We start from the raw sequence: 17,384 nt of genomic DNA on the forward strand, positions 1-17,384 counted from the left end.
TGAAACTAATTTTAGATTAATTGTGAATAATTGAGAAGGATTTGTGCCGGTCTTTTCATTTGAATTTGATTGCTCAGAACCTTGCAAGACATGTTGAATATATATATAGTATGACTTCTTGAAAATAAAATAAGATATAATTTGCAAGAAAACATGTTTGAAATATTTAAATTATAGAAAGAAAGAAAAAAAGTAAAGAAACACCAGGAAGATGTTTTTTTTTACATTTATTAAATTGCCATGTTGGAAATAAGTTATAGAATTTGGGGACATGGCAGATGTGATAACGACCTTTTAAATCAGAGTATTGAAATTATTTAAAATTCACAGCTATTTTCACTCATTTGTGATAAAAGAATATGATTTTTTTTATTTTTTTATATTGAATTTAATATTTATTCCAGTGTACACTCTGCAACAATTGTACCTTTAGGGGTGCAACAACTTGTCCCCTAAAAGGGTTATACTCATAGTAGTGGGAACATATTACTACTCTAAGGTACTAATATGCACATTTTAGGGGGAGATAACGTACATGAAGAGGTCCCTTTATGGCTACTGTGACAACCCCTAAAATAATAATTTTGCTAATTTTTTTCTTGACAGAGTATTACGTTGATATAGATTGTGATGCAATTTTACGACGTAAGAGGAATGAACCAGCTTATGTTTTTGTTCCTCTGAATGTGTGTACACATATGCAGCAAAGTAAGATCCAATCCAGACATGTCCCTCACGCTCCTGCTGCCCTGCTGTCTGCAACGCGGCCCAGCCACACTCCCTCTCCATGATTTATTCAGCACACCATTAATGGAGAATTGATCTCTATTGGCTCAGCTCATGCACAGACACTTGCCCTGTCCTTCCCTCTTTTTTTCCCCGACCTGCTCTAAAACAAGAAAGCCCCTTTCCGTAAACAAGGGATGAGGTTTCACCCTTGTGGCCTGCCAGCGCAAATAAGACGCTCGCCCTTAAGCCACGCAGGGAGAGCTAGCCACGGTGGCTATGGCTCTTTTTTTAGGACTGGTCTAATATAATATGTGAGAATTGCTGGAGTAACTAGGAAATTGGAACCATGCATTTGGACACAATGTATAGCATAACTGTGCATTATATATTAATTTCAGTTTGTAATTTGAATGATTTTTTTGTGATGTGCATTAAAATAATTCAAGGTATTATTATAAGGGGAAATGAATAACCCATTGTTCTTTAAAAGGACAGTTCTCCCCCCAAAAATGATTTTATCACCAACCCTCATTTCATTACAATTCTGCGTGTCTTTCTCTCTTACAGTGTTATTAGTAAACTAAAACCATTAAAAAAAAAATTTTGTTACTTGAAATAAAATAAAATAAATTAAATTCAGTCATTTTATTTCAGCTAGTTGCCAAGGTAAAAATGTATTATTTTCAACTTACTAAAATAACAAATGAAAATGGCAAAAACAAAAAGATTACTTAAAGTTTAACTAAATTGAACATGAAAACATCTAATTCAAAATATTAGTAAAAACTATAATAGTATCTCAATGATACTAAACTAAAATATTTTCCACAGATATTTTGAAGAATGTCACGCTGCTCTTTTCCATACAGTGAAACCACATACTGTCAAGCTCCAAAAAATACAATAAAAACAAATTAAAGGTAGTCCATACAACTCACTCCAAGTCATACGACTGCTTCGTGTGAAGAACAGACCACAATTTAAGTCATCACTCCCTGTAAATGTTCCCCTTCTGTAGTTCTTAAATCACATTTGCCCTTCTGCATATTGAATTATTTGGCAAACTTGATGACTATATTGACTAAACTCCTATAAAATAACATGTTTGTAGCAACATATCTGTACATTGAATTTCCCTTTCTAACAGAAAGTGTGTGATGGAGTGGGAGGAGCCTCATGACAGCGCCCTTTACTGTATAAAGTCTGACAAGAATCACATGATTGCCAGTGGCTCGTCATACTATGGAGTAGTGCGTCTTTGGGACAAACGGCAAACACGCTGTTTACAGGTAACTGTGAGCATGCATGTTTCAGCACCTTTTGGTTTTTTAAATATTACTATAGTGAAGTTCACCTTTGCACTATTCGGTTGATAGATGTTCCAGTTGGCGCCCACCACCAGTAGCCCAGTGTACAGTCTGTGCTTCAACAGCACTCACCTCTACGCTGCCCTGGCCTCCGTCCTCTACTCCCTTGACTTCAGAACTGCTGGGTCCCAGTCCTGGAAATAACCATCCATTCATGTTACTTGAGACTCGTGCTTCATCTCCTCCAAGCCCTTAGTGATGGCCTCAGACCTCAGATGGGCAAGTAGCCATCTTGCCTTTTGGATAATCAGTGCCGCTAATGATACAGTTATGGCCTGGTGGATATTCCCCCTGTCACATGCTCCTGAAAGCAAGCAGGGTTCACGACCTTCTGTGGTCCGAGTCTTAACGGACTTAACACATTGCCTGCGACCTCTGGGATGTCTAAAACAAACACTGCTCAGAGCTGCCAACACCCACTGAGGGGATATATGCTAAACCACAGCACATAAGATAATAGATATATTGAAACTGAAAGTATATTTTTCCAACAATGAGCCAATTAAACATGTTTTGTTTCCTTTGTGCGTTGTCTTTTTTGTTCTTAGTTTGCAGAGGCTTGCCTTGCACTGAATTTCTTGGTCTGTTGCTGTTTATATTGATCCCATAACACCTCAGTAATGCCTTGCTCACACATACAACATTTTATCGCTTGTAATTGGTCGCTAGTGGGCGTTCCTGCTGCTGGATGCCCTAAATATTATCGTAACTGGCCTTAGTATTAAAAAATCTGATCACAAATGGGTTGTCATTCTATTATGACAAGGAATCAGTTTCATTACAAATGAACAGCCTGGAGGGGAAAGTGTTTGTGTATAAATGACATTCGTGCATAATGTATCATCATTATCAATGCATGAATCAAACTCTGGCCATTTTTGACACAGTTTTCCATGCATCATTTTTTTATTATGATCAAACGCACATCGTAGCACTGCATCTTACTGACACTTCACTTCAGTATCTCAGAAGAGACAGATCACATGTCTTCCAATGTCTTCACTCCTATTGGTAGTCGTATCGCTCATTTACATAAGGTGCATAAACTTGTCAAATCACTGGACTCTACAACATTCCATTGCCAACTGTCATTGTTTTCTTCACTGTCATTGAAAATAAGTGACTTTTGGTTGGTTTATAAATCTCTGTTAAGACTGTTTCTGTTACATGTGTTTTAATAATTTCTCTGGTGTTCCTAAAGAGGCAAGGAAGATGTTTGGTGACCCTGTAAGTGTTTTCGACTAGTGTTATACACCGTAAAGTGAGAAATCTAAGGTCAAAGGTTAGGCTTTAAAAGCTATGGGTGGCTGCTGGGTCTGTGCAGGAGCAGACATCTGTAAAGAGGGTAACAGAACAACCAAAGAAGGAAGCCACACACCTCTTCTTTCCCTGTCCTCTCAAAGCAGTGGCTTGCAGCATAGAAGTAGCTGAGCGCATTAGCATCCAGAGCTAGCGGAGGTCTGCGCTGACATGGTTAATCCATGCCATCCCAAAACAAATACCTCATGCTTCTGATGTTAAAGCCCCCTTGGATTTGGTGCAGTCACAGGATGACAATGCAAAGGTATTGTCCTGTCACACTCTAGTCAGGCCTCTTTTCCTTTGGGATTCCTCTGTGATAACTCAGGAATTTGGCCATGTTATCCTAAACATCTCAGTGTCAAAGAAAAACAAATCAAACTGTCATAGACATACTTGATATACGCATTACGCAACAACAAAAAAAGTATTTTCAAATATTTTTATTAATATATAAAACTACGAAAATTAAATATACAAACACTGCTAATATATTAAAATATATTTCCTTTGACTACACTAATTAAAACATACATTTGACATATATTTAAATATATTTTGGATATATGTGGGAGATAATGGAATAGGTCACCAAATAATGAAAATTATGTAGCCTATGTATATATTTACCCTTATATCATTCAAGAATATCCTGGCCACATTTTTCTTTAAAACGTAAGAATTAGGAATGGGGCTGTCAAGCTTCAAAATGGCATAAAAAGTACCAAAGGTCGGTCCATATGTGCTCATGCACTATATTCCAACTCTTCTGAAGCCATGTCATAACATATATGAGGGACGTTATTCAGCATGAATAAATGATGACAACATTTTCATTTCTGGGCAACTATCTCTTCAAATCAACATGGACATCAACATCTATCAAAACATATGCTCACCGTACTTTGTTTTTAAACTACTGAAAATAAACGTTTATCAACCCCAGACAATGCACATTTGCTGCTCAATGTAATTCTTAAAAGGTGGGGCTCATGTTGGGCTTGATGTGATTTATGGTCAATCACGGAATAAATTAGATCATATGCAATGTGGGACAATCCATTAGCTGATTTTGTCACTGAGGATAAAAGGAATGCCTACACCTCCGTGCAGATATTGTACAATCATGCAGGAAATATGGCCTCATGGGACTGAAAGACGTGGTCACTTCAATAAATATTAATACATAGGTTTGGAGCTCAGCAGGAAATGGGCACTCACTCATATTGAGGATGACATTGTGGATATTCCTAAAATGAAGGCAGGGAATTTTACACTGTGTGGCTTCTGTAAAAGCATGTAAAATTAGATAATTGCCATTATAAAATATGTACTGTGTCTTAGTTTTATTTCTTGCACTCATTTTCTTCCCTTTCATTCACCAGATTTCATGATGTTATCTGATAAACAGAAGGGAAGAGTGCAATATGTCTGTCTGTCTATCTATCTTTCTGTCTGTCACTGTCCGTCCGTCCGTCCATCTATCATGTATGTCTACATCTATCATGTCAGTCTCTCTGTCTGTCTATCTATCTATCATGTCAGTCTCTCTGTCTATCTATCATGTCTGTCTGTCTATCTATCTATCATGTCTGTCTGTCTGTCTGTTTATCTATCATGTCTGTCTCTGTCTATATATCTATCTATTTATATATCTCTATCTATCATGTTTGTCTATATGTCTACTGTATATATCTATCTTTGTCTATATCTATCTATCATGTCTATCTATCTATCATGTCTGTCTGTCTGTCTGTCTGTCTGTCTATCTAGCATGTCTATATCTGTCTGTCTGTCTATCTATAATTGTTATATCATGTCTGTCTGTCTATCATATCTATATGTCTGTATATCTATCTATCATGTTTGTCTATATATCATATGTATCTGTCTGTCTATCTATCTATCTATCTATCTATCTATCTATCTATCTATCTATCTATCTATCTATATACCTATCATGTCTATCTATCTATCATGTCTATCTATCATGTCTGTCTATCTATCTATCTATCTATCTATCTATCTATCTATCTATCTATCTATCTATCTATCTATCTATCTATCTATCTATCTATCTATCTATCTATCTATCTATCTATCTATCTATCTATCTATCTATCTATCTATCTATCTATCTATCTATCTATCTATCTATCTATCTATCTATCTAATGCAAGGTCATTACCAAAAGCCCTCGGAGGAACTGTGGGTGAGCCACAAGCTCACAGTTTCTGACAAAGGTATGAAGACCTTCCGAGTTCAGAGGAGGGGTTGGAGGAGACTTATGGGAAGGGGATTTGAGGATTACGTTTTCAGAACCTACTGCACACAAAGGAACACACACAAACATTGTCCACAGACCAAGCAATGTCACGTCTCGCATAACATGATTATTTACACTTTATCTTTACACTTGCCTGTGCACGCAGCACAGATCAGAAATGCTGGCATATAAAAAGGCAATGATTACAAAGACATGGGATTAAAACCACTTTACACGCTTTACACCTGCACAAATCACTGTAAAATCATACTGGCAATTTGAGGACAAAAGGTCTACTTTTCCTGCACCAGGGTTTACATTAGCTACCAGTATTACACAACAAATATGTTTACACCATTAGAGCACATTCCTGCTTTGATCTCTGAAGAAACATCTGGATGGGAAGAAGCAGTCACGAGAAACCGCTAATGACATTTTTGAGAGCATTATGATCTAATTTGTTTTAATTTATAGCTCCAGTTGTTTTGTTTGTTTGTACAGCATCTTTTCCCATGCTGGACACATGCTCTAGCATCTCAACAGCATTCAGAGTAAAGAGTGCAAACCACCGAAAGAGACCTGAGCAAAGACCGCTTCGTAAATTTAGCTTTCAAAAGACAGGCCGAACACAGTAATGATGCATCTGGTGAGCTTTCTGGCATGCCTTTTTAAAGCCTCAATTACACCGTGATTCTCCCGGCAGATGTTGGAAGAATAGTGGGAAGTCAAGCTATTTGGCTGGGAGAGCAAAGTGTTTAGCAGGTGAAACAGTATCCGTCATGTTACCTTAGATTTTAGGAGGGTGAGAGCCTGTCTTTAGTCATTCAACTCATTATGTTTTATATTTTGTAGATACATGACAAGAACTTCATAGCTTCACATTCTCCATTCACATTTCTCAGGGTTGTTGTCTCGACCTTTATTAATATGAGAATGACTATTCTACCTCAAAATGATATAGTAGGTTTAACTGAATTTCACACATTATTCACTTGCACAATAATCCACAAGTGTTCTCTTTATTTATGGACCGGATTGGAAAAGTAATGTGAGATGAAGTTAAGAGTCGCATCATGTTTTGCTTGGCCAAGTTCACTGGACTTAAATGGAATCAAGGACTTCCTTTTCAGCGCAGGTGACCCTTGTTTCCTACAGGATGATGCCTTTCCCAAGCTGCATTAGCTTGTGGTTAAGTATCAAATGTCACAGTGGCTAATCACACACCCAGGAATAGGCTTCAACCCACACAGACATCTCAGAGGATTCTGGGGTAATTTTACACCAATAGTGCCATCTAAAGGTCAAAAGGAAGACAAATCTATTGTACAGGCAATATTATTTTAGGACACAAAATGATGGACATCTGTACCATTATATAACAATATTATATTTGAATAATACCCTAATTAATTAAAAAAGTATATTTTTAAATATATATAAATTACATAATTTAACATAAAATCAAAATATGGACAAAACCGTTGGAAAAATCAATATGGAAAATTCCTTACAAATGGAATCCTATTAAAAATGGTTCTTTTAAGAACTGTTCTCTATAGGTTCTTTGGGGAACCCTACATAGTTCTTCAATGGCATCACTGCAAAACCCTCATTTTTGGAAACTTTATTTTTAATGTAAGCCATACACTTAATTAGCTGTCAGTAAAATAGCCCGTTTTCAAGGTTTTATGTATCAATTGCAAATAGCAAAAACTGCCCAAAACATTAATCTCATTAAGGGTTACATAAAAAAAGAAATACAAATTAAAACATGTTGCATGGCTGCAAGCAGGCAGCATATCTCACATTGCCCTCATCATTTAGTCTTGTTGATCTGCTACATGTATCCTCAGTGGAATCTGATCCATCTGTCAAACACTTTTTAAAGGCATTAGAGTTCGAATCATAAAGGAGTTGACAGAGGGTAAAGGGGTGGAGGGGTTGCCCAGGCCAATGGTGCGTCCCCACCTTTCAGCCTCTGCTGTGGGAGAAGCCCAGGACCTGTGTGCTGGAAGCGAAGAATACATGCCTTTCATGCGGACCTCCAGCATCTGTCCTAAAGGAATCCCACCAGCAGTTAATGAAAGGCACCTTTTCCCTAGAGGAGGGAAAAAAAGCTAATTTGAAGAAACTCGACCCTACTTTGCAAATCAGTCAGTAGATATCTGATTGTCACTCCAAGAGCTGGGGTCTAATCCTATTGTTTTTTCTATAGGATTACTTGTGCTGGGTACCTCTCCCCCTTTGGCACTGCACGGGAGAATAGACAGATTAAGGGGATTAGCTTGTATCCTCCTAACTTGTCAAGCTGGGATGTAAGGATCCATTGACTTCACTGTTCTGAATGAGAGAAGTGCCTAAAAAAGAGAGAAATGAAAGCCAGTTAACAAGAAAAATTCCTGAAAGAACAATGTGATTTGTTTGCTTTTGTTCCTTTTAACTTGGCTCAGTTCAAAGAGTCTCACCTAAGAAGCCGCGGTCCCAAATCGGAAAGATATGTCGCAGGAATAAAGCAAGTATAAGAGCCCTTAGCTATGGCTGTCAAAATAACATTTAGCACAAAACAAACAAGTTTACTTGAGAGAGATTACATTGACTTTGCAGGGATCAGTGGTTGTCACTTTCTCGATGATACTCTTGCTGTGTCCGAAACCTGAACCATGCTGCCTTCGCAGGCAGAATCTGAAGGTAGCATCAAGGCAGTAGAAACCAATGTTTTCACAACATCCTGTCTAATACCATGCCTTCATTTGCTGACATTTCTTTGAAGGCGGTATAGATGTACCCTGTGTGTGTAGATTGGCATCTGAAGTTGGGAAAAGAATAACTTTTCTAACTATTTCTAGTACGGTAGTTAGGCTACTTAATATTTGTTTGCCTGAAATGTAGCCAGACTTGCCAGCAAGGCAGTTGCTTGCAAAGACGATATTAGAATGAAAATCAAAAGTTTGACTTTAGAGACACTTGAGATACTTGAATCCAGCATCTTTGTTTTATGTTCCACACTTTTATTAATTCATAAATTGTTCTGGACTGTTTCTAGTATTCTTATCTACATGTATTACTGGATTGTATCCTCCAAGAAAAGATTTGGTTAAATTTCAGTCAGTAGGCCTATACTGAAATTCAATTATTAATATATACTTAACGTATATACATTTATTAATATAAGAATGAATTAATACATTAATTTAAAAATATTAGTAAATTAATCATTTTTGTCTATCTGCTTGCTTGCTTGCTTTCATTTTTGCATAGGGAAATGTGTCATATCCTGCCCCTTTAAATTAAATGTCAGCTGATTTCTTGTTCTCAGCTGGTAAAGAACAACAAAGTCACGCCCTACCGTCTCTTTAGTTGTTTTTAAACGACAGATAAATCAACCAATCGTGTCTGCGTTTATTTGTCAAAGCAGGAAGTGTTCGCTTGAATGGACCAATAGCAGCAGGGGGCGGGCCTTGAGGAGACTTTCGGAGTTTGTGAGAGAGTTGAAAGAAAGAAGAAAGAGACGTAACTGAAGCTAGCTCGCAGGCTAGCTGAATGTCCTGCCTTTTCGCAGATGTGTCGAAAGCCACGGGAAAGGGCGGAATGTGGGGGGTTGGATATATAAAACTGGGCATGGGGTTGTTTGTAAGTAATGCGGTTATTGGACCAGTCGGTTCGGTGTCAGTGGAGGCAGCGTTGACCGAGGTAAAGACACTGTTAGCATCATTAGCCTAGCCGGTTGACTGTGGCTGCGTCTCCAAACCTAGTGTGCTGCCTACTTAGACAGCATTGGGAGGCATCTTAAGTGCGTCAAACGTTGTAATGGTGCCCAGGATGCTGTCTAATTAGTCAGCTCAATAGGTTTTGAGGCGCAGCCTGTGTACTTGTGTCCACAGCGGTGACAGCAAAGATTACTTTTGAGTCTGACATGCCACAAACATGTTTTACATGGTTCATACTTGATCTTTTTCGTCCTTTTCTAAACAAAATGATTAAGTTTTTATTTAACACAAAGGTTAGGAAGTTGACAGCCTGGAGGTCTGATCTGAACAACTTTAGCTGTGTTCTTTATATGCCTTTTAAAGTTGTCAGCTTGATTAAATGTAGAGGGATACATTATTCAATCCTGAAACAGTGTCAAGTCATTAGACATCATGACGTTGAAGTGTAAACTGTGGTAATTCCTGTAAAAAATCTAGATTGTGTATAATAATATAAGATGTTGTGATTTTTGGACCCACTGTATATTAAGTGTCTGTAATATATTAAATCATATTAAATGTCTACTATACTAACATTTAAATTAATAATTTGATGCAATGCACTTATTGTGTACAACATGTTTTTACATTGTACTTATATATATATATATGCTGTACTATGCAAAAGTCTTAGGCACATTAGTATTTTTAGCCCAAAAAATGGTTTTGAGACAGTTTTTTTTTTTTTACATCTTTTGCTATAGTATGTAAGTAGGAAGTTTAAGTTTACATTTCTAAACATTCCTTTTTCCATTAATTGTAATAATCCAATGAGATTTTTTTCTATCTGCACATATTTTTCAGTTAGCTTTGCAGGAAGGTTTCTTCAAGCATCTTGGAGACCATAATGAAAATACTAACGTGCCTTAGACTTTTGCACAGTGCTGTGTGTGTGTGTGTGTGTGTGTGTGTGTGTGTGTGTATATATATATATATATATATATATATATATATAATAAAAAAATTTTGACTGCTATATTTTGTTTTTCTAATCACGTATTTGCGCCTGTCAAAGAAAGGACTGAAAGGAAAGTGTTACTGTTGTTAGTGAATGACCTTGTCTGCTTTTGAGTAAGTGGTACAATGTCTTTGTATTAAGTTCAAGTCAACAATTTGCAACATAATTACCTTCATTTAGATTCTCATTTAGACCAATTCAAAAACGTCAAGAAATATTCATCTGTAAATATAATTCTATTCTTTGGCCTGTTTGTTCCATTTCAATATGTCAGAGATTACAGGTAAATACACAACCAGATGAATGATTCATAAAGCTTTGTCTCGTCCCTTATGTTATTCTTTCTGAGTGATGGGTAAATAATTAAAAAGGCCTGTCTATTATTGCTGCTGCTGATGAAGCAAGGGTGTACAATTGGGGATTTTTCAGGCAGAGACATGTTTTATCTGTATTAGGGTTGTAATCGTTCTGCAATTAACTAATTGTTTAGTGACATTTTGAGTTGTACAGTTGACTGTGATTGACATTTTAATGTTGGCTGTCTAGAAAAAGCACATATTTCAAGTTTTTGCTGATGATGGGCTGAGGCTGTTTTGACTGTTGTCATTCTGGCCTTGACTGTGAATGGCGTGTATGTTTGAAGATGCTCTTCTTCTCTCTGTTGTGACAGGTGGTAGATCAAGGTCAGGGAATGAAAAAAACAGGGAGTGAGCTGTTTGCTCTCCACAGGTGTTATCTCTGAGGGAATGTAGGTGCCTGAAAGAGGCTGATTTCAGATCTGCTAACATGACTGAAACCACATGCTTTATGCCTGTGAAATGTCGAAAATTTAGATTGGGACTTGATTAGGCTATATTAGATAATGAAAAGCAATCTCTACATCACAACCTTTTTTCACACGAGACCCCCATTTTCAATGACACAGGACTGTTCAAAAGTTGGATCGGTACAATAAAAAAAAAAAAAATCTTAAGTTCACCAAGGCTGCGTTTATTAAAAAAACAATACAACAGTAATGTTGTGAGATATTATTACAATTTAAAATAACTGTTTTCTATTTCAGTGTTTTTTATTTATTTTATTTATTCCTGTGACGTCAAAGCTGAATTTTAGCAGCCATTACTCCAGTCTTCGCTGTCAAATGAGATTTTCTCTTTCGGAATTCTTTGAATGGAATGTTCAAAAGAACAACATTTTTTTTAAAATAAAAATGTTGCACCTTTTCTATTATAAATGTGTTTACTGTCAGCTTTGACCAATTTAATGTGTCATTGCTCAATAAAAGAAAAAAGAAAACCTTACTGAGCCAACCCTTTGAACAGTTGTAGCCTATACATCTTAGAGAGATAAAATGTTAACAGACATCTGCATTTTGCACATTTTATATTTTTATGAGAGATTATGATTTTTAAAAAATATATATAACATGATCAGTACAGTGCAAATGTGATCGCCCACATTTTAAATGACTTGGTTACACAATTGTTTTTCCCATTCATTTTCTACATAAGGATTTAAAAAATCTTGTAGGTATAAAAATTGAACCATAAATATGGGGGAAATGAGACAAGGGGAAAGCCCTGTGTAATTTAAAAGATAGTTTGCCAAAAATGAAAATTCTTTTTTTTTTAATCACTCTCATTTTGTTCTAAACCTTTACGACTTTCTTTCTTCTGCTAAACAAAATATAGCCTATATTTTGAGAAATGTCTGTTTTTGTATCAATGCAATGAAATTCAATGGTCACCCAAAATTGTTTGGTTACCAGCATTTTGCAAAATATCTTCCGCAGATGAAAGAACATCATACAGGTTTGAAATGATACTAGGGTGAGTAAATGATGATGGAATTTTCATTTTTGGGTGAACTAGGGTAGCCTATCTCTTTAAAGTTTTAAATTGAAGAAACTGTAAACAGCATATACCATAATGTGGACTAACCGCAACACGCATACAAGCTCATAATTCAAATATGTGTACCTGTAGCTAGAGCATTAGTGCTAGCAATACCCAAGTTTATGGATAGTTTTCCCAGGAAATGCAATAGCTGATAAAATAGACATGAATGGGATCTGATGTCTGGAATTCAATCTTAAAGTGTCTGCATCACTTATGGTTCATTGGTTAAATGCGTTACAAATATACAAAAAAAATTATGTGTAACACTTTCTGTTGCTCTCTCTGTGACTAGGAATGTGTAATAATTAACTAATTAACCTTCAACTCAGCTGTTGGCTGCCAGTTGCCATCCCTTCTATGAACTTTTTGGCACTATGTCCATCCTTACACAGGTTTGCAGGCCTGAATACTCAGACTTTACTTTCAGCTGCTTGTTATCGTTAATCGTTTATCTCAACCCAATGCATTGAGAAACAAACATGCAAATAAATTACCAACCAAATATAAAACCCATTTTTACTAACCTATGTTTCCATGAGAAAATGATAACTTGGCTAAGTTATTATACACTGCATACATTTTACCAACCAAACAAAAGTACATTATATCCATGATAGGCTATAGGCCTACCTGATGATCAGTAGCCGTTTACTAAATATTCAATTTATACCTATTTCAAAAATAACTATTAATTAATAAAATAACTAGAACTGGCTTGAGCACCCGATCACCCACGGGGTTGGCGCCTATATGGCATTTTTACTCTTGAGTAAAGATTATTGTTCATCAGGCAAGATTTCAGTGCTACTTTCATTTGTATCTAGCACAACGCTTGAGACAACTGTCAGGCCAGCAGTTGTCATCATCACTTTGTGTATGTGAGAGGGAGTGAGGCACAGGCCGCTTGTCTGTTCATCCTGTTTACTTGCATTCCCTGGCAGCGGTCTCTGGGTCTGAAATGCCATGAGGGAGGCTGTGTATAGATGTGTGTTTAAAACGAGACCCTCCGGCTAATGAAGGGGGCAGTTCATGTCGCGCTGTACCATGTGTGGGTGGTGGGTGGCCCGAGCCCGACCTTATCTCTGTCTCTCTCTCGGTCTTTGCAGCCCTGTGTGTAACAAAACTCTCTCTGCTGTGTTGATTTTCCTATCAGACGCCTATCATGCCTTTTCTCCTGGGGTTTAGACAGGTAAAACGAGACCACAGGAATCAGCATTTTATTCATTTAAATAGCAAATGTAACTTGAATTGCATTGCGTATAATATAGTCTGAACACTCAAGGGTTTGCATAGTGATCTGCCTCTGAATTCTCACCTGTATGTGAAGACAGCCTGATGTCACTGTGTTGGGGACATTTATTTACTTATTATAACGCAGTGACATCAGGATGTCTTTACATACATGTGATAATAAAAAGCACTTTAATACAATTGAGCGGCAGATCGCAATGCAAAGATGTGCCAGATATGTCCAAAAGAATAAAGAACTACAACATAATATATTCTTTTGACCCTATTTTGCATTGAAATCGTTTTATTCTTCATGTGCCATGAAAAAAGTTTTTGGTGCTCAAAACTCTTCTGATATTTGTGCTGATTATATGCTTATATTTTCTTTTTGGTCTTGCAGAACCGGCTGCTTTGTGTAGGAGTGAACAACCAGAGCTACTTCTGTGATTCGGGCCACTGCTGTGGAGAATCTCAGTGTTGCAGCTATTACTACGAGGTGTGGTGTAAGTATCCGAGTCCCTGTCTGAAACATCGTCCACTTGCTCTGCACTTGTATTAAGTTACTTCAAGTCTGCATTAGCCATATGACGGTATCAAACTTTCATGTTGCGATAATTGCTTTTTTTTTCTTATAACAAAAAGAACTGAACATTTAAATACAATAAAACAATACACAAATGTATGAAGTAAACGAATGTTTCAAACGGATTAAAGTGCTAAATAATTACAAAGAACAATAGGTAATCATTCACAAAAGGTCTCATTAGTTAACCTTAGTTAATGCATTAACTATTTTAAGTATTTGGTGCTCTGACAAACACCATTGCGAATGCCAAAATCTGAATGGCTGTTTAAAACATTTATACTGTTCAGAAACAGAAAGTAGCACAGATGTTACCAATGTAACGGCTGCATTTCTGCTGTTCTATCAGCGCCATCTGCTGTCAGTGAGTGCATGTGCAATTTCATTCAGCTCGTTCTGCCATGCGCTTCTTTTCTGTGTTGGGCTTGTTTACATCCGAGTGTGTGCATGCCTCTTTGTTGTACATTTTAACCGGTTGATTGAAAAGTGTTCTTAAAATGCATTCTAAAAATCTGAATAATTTGTAAAAAATAATTATTCACCGTATTTTAAAGTGACCACAATAACAATACAGTGCATGTTCATTATTGCGATATATTGTATAACCGTATATCGGCACATGTCTAGTCTGTATTGGTTTGTATGTAATGCACTTATCGGCCTGGATGTGGTCCCAATTACACTGTAAACTCTGATGCAACGGGCAGGTTGTCTATTTATTTAAATAAGATTACATCTGATTCAACTTTGAAATGATTCAGCATTGAAATACGGTTGTAATAGCATTTAGGGGTGTTACATGCCACCTGCATTTGTCCTCAAGTTGTTTGCAGTAAGCAGCCCAAGCTTATGATGCCAGTAATGGGTTGGACAAGAGGCGACATGCCTTGGGAAAAGACATCCAAGGCACGGCTCATGTTTGACACTGTAATTGTTTTGTTACCGTAAATAGTCATTAGATTTAGGTATTCAATCACGCATCTTACTGGAATCAGATCTGCAGTAATTTCAAGCACAAAAGTAATTGAGCTTACAGTACAATGGATATGCCAGTTTTTGGTGTTTTTTTTTGTCCTAAAGAATTCTTTTTAAGCATCTTTCTCAGTTTTTAATTATGGGTCTGATTTGTGTGTGTTGCTTTTAACTTTTGTGTCATTGGCTGGCCCTGATCTAGTTGTTGTTCTGCCCTGTTCACGCCCGTTGGCAGTGTTTCTGTGTTATCAAATTACCCCTCTCCCTCTGGTGTACCATCTATTTTAATAACTGAGGACTAACCTCATCTTCACGGTAATTGCAGCACATCGTCTGCTGAGTCAAGGGGCTGCACTTTGGGTTTTGTACATCATGCCAAATACATGCGACCTGGACAGACACAAATCCAGTGTAACCGGATCAGACCAGATCCTGTAAACAGCTGCCTTAAATTTCTTAACCCCCCTTCTGCCAGAAAAGGTCTCTGCTTTATTTGGGGCAAAGTTTCACACACTTGTCTCACATGACATGGACCTGCATGGCTCTTACTGTTGAGTGATGAGCATCCCACCCTAAAGTCCAGTACATTCTTCTTCTGGGATCTGGTGTCAGATTGTTAGGTTGTTTTGCAGGACATTTTGTACCAGTATGGTTGCATTTTCTAGATTTTTTTTTTTCAAGATACTAAAGTTCACCCAAAACTCACCCTCAAGCCATCCTAGGTGTATTACTTTTTTCTTTCAGCCAAAAACAATCTAAGTTAAAATCAGCACACAAAAATTATTTCTGAAGGATAAGCTTTTGCCTTCACAAGAAAAAAATATTTTTAACATATTAAAATAGCTTTATTAAAATAGTTACTTCAACTTATTAAAAAATATTTCACAATATTACTTTTTTATTGTATTTTTCAGCAAATAAATGTAGTCTTGGTGAGCATAAGAGACAAAAACATTAAAATATATATATAGTACTGACCCCAAACTTTTGAATGAAATGTGTATACCAGCTTGCAGCCAATCAAACAGTCAGACTAAAAAAGTTTATTTGTGGGTGGAGACACCAGACAAGATGCATTCAAAAAAGAACCAAGCAACTTATAAAGCATCTTGTCAGGCAGCACTGCTGACAACTAACATGGAAGAATTGTGATTTGTGGTGTGCTGTACCTGGTTCGAACATGATGTTCTCTTTACTCATTAACAGTACTGTGTTTTGTGCTCTTTCATCAGGGTTTTGGTTGGTCCTGACGCTCATTATCATTCTGGGCTGCTGCTGTGTGTGTCACCACCGCCGAGCCAAACACAGACTACAGCAACAGCAGCGGCAGCACGAGATCAATCTCATCGCTTACAGAGAAGCCCATAACTACTCCTCTCTACCCTTCTACTTCAGTCAGTACCCCTGCCATTCTCCCTCTAATCAATAAAATACAATATGAATTTAAAAATAAATAAACCTGTAAAATAAACAGATTTAAACATTTTCACTTTAGTTTAGGGTCCAATTCTCACTATTAACTAGTTGCTTATTAGCATGCATCTTACTAGTATATTTGCTGTTTATTAGCATATATTAATGCCATATTCTGCATGACCATATTCTACATCCCTTTATCCTACCCAATACCTAAACTTAACTACCTTAATAACTATTAATAAGGTATAATTAAGTTTTTTGATGCAAAAGTCATAATAGTTAGTTAATAGTGAGAATTGGACCCTAATCTAAAGTGTGACTGTTTAAACTTCAGATAGCAACTTATTGCTTCTGTAATCCTATTATAGTATATTTCACAAAGAAGAAAAAAACTAATAAAAAGGAAGTAAACACTATGTATGCACACTATGAATCCTATTAAAAAAAAAAAAAAAAAGACCATGTAACACTAATTTTACATATAGAACAGTGACATAGGTGACATATGACATAGTGACCAACTGGATATAGCGCAGCAAAGTATAAAATCAATGATTTAAAGTTGCTTGTCCTGTATGTATCTAAATCCAACGCTACTTTCTTTGTCTGCCAGTTCTGTCAAATAATTTATTAGATGATTGCACATTTTTTTAATTTGCAATCATGCGTATACTATAGGCCTATAATTTGCGGGCTTCAGGGAGCTGCTATCTATATGCGTAGTATAGAAATCGCTTTTGAATACACGCTCGCTTTTCACTTTTGAATTCGCGATCACGCATACTCTGTGTATAGGGAGTGGCGATACTTACTGACCGCACATTTACAAGATAAGATATTTGTCAATGATTCTCAAGATCTGTTGCGCACTAAATCCTCCAACATTGCCTGGTCAGTGTGCTGTGACTCTGCAGCTC

The 17,384-nt window shown here is 36.8% G+C and overlaps 1 protein-coding gene across 1 annotated transcript in view; it reads left to right on the forward strand.

Annotated features, from left to right (window-relative positions):
* Positions 1-17,384, forward strand: part of LOC307011070 (F-box/WD repeat-containing protein 4-like) — a 44,593-nt gene that overhangs the window by 23,227 nt on the left and 3,982 nt on the right. Inside the window, exons 8-10 of the mRNA XM_079636385.1 lie at positions 1,877-2,018; positions 13,894-13,996; positions 16,281-16,442. Coding sequence (XP_079492511.1) covers positions 1,877-2,018; positions 13,894-13,996; positions 16,281-16,442 — 407 coding nt within the window. The remainder of the gene's footprint in view (positions 1-1,876; positions 2,019-13,893; positions 13,997-16,280; positions 16,443-17,384) is intronic.

The sequence above is a fragment of the Phoxinus phoxinus genome (assembly GCF_949152265.1).
Source record: "Phoxinus phoxinus genome assembly, chromosome: 14".
NCBI lineage: Eukaryota > Metazoa > Chordata > Actinopteri > Cypriniformes > Leuciscidae > Phoxinus > Phoxinus phoxinus.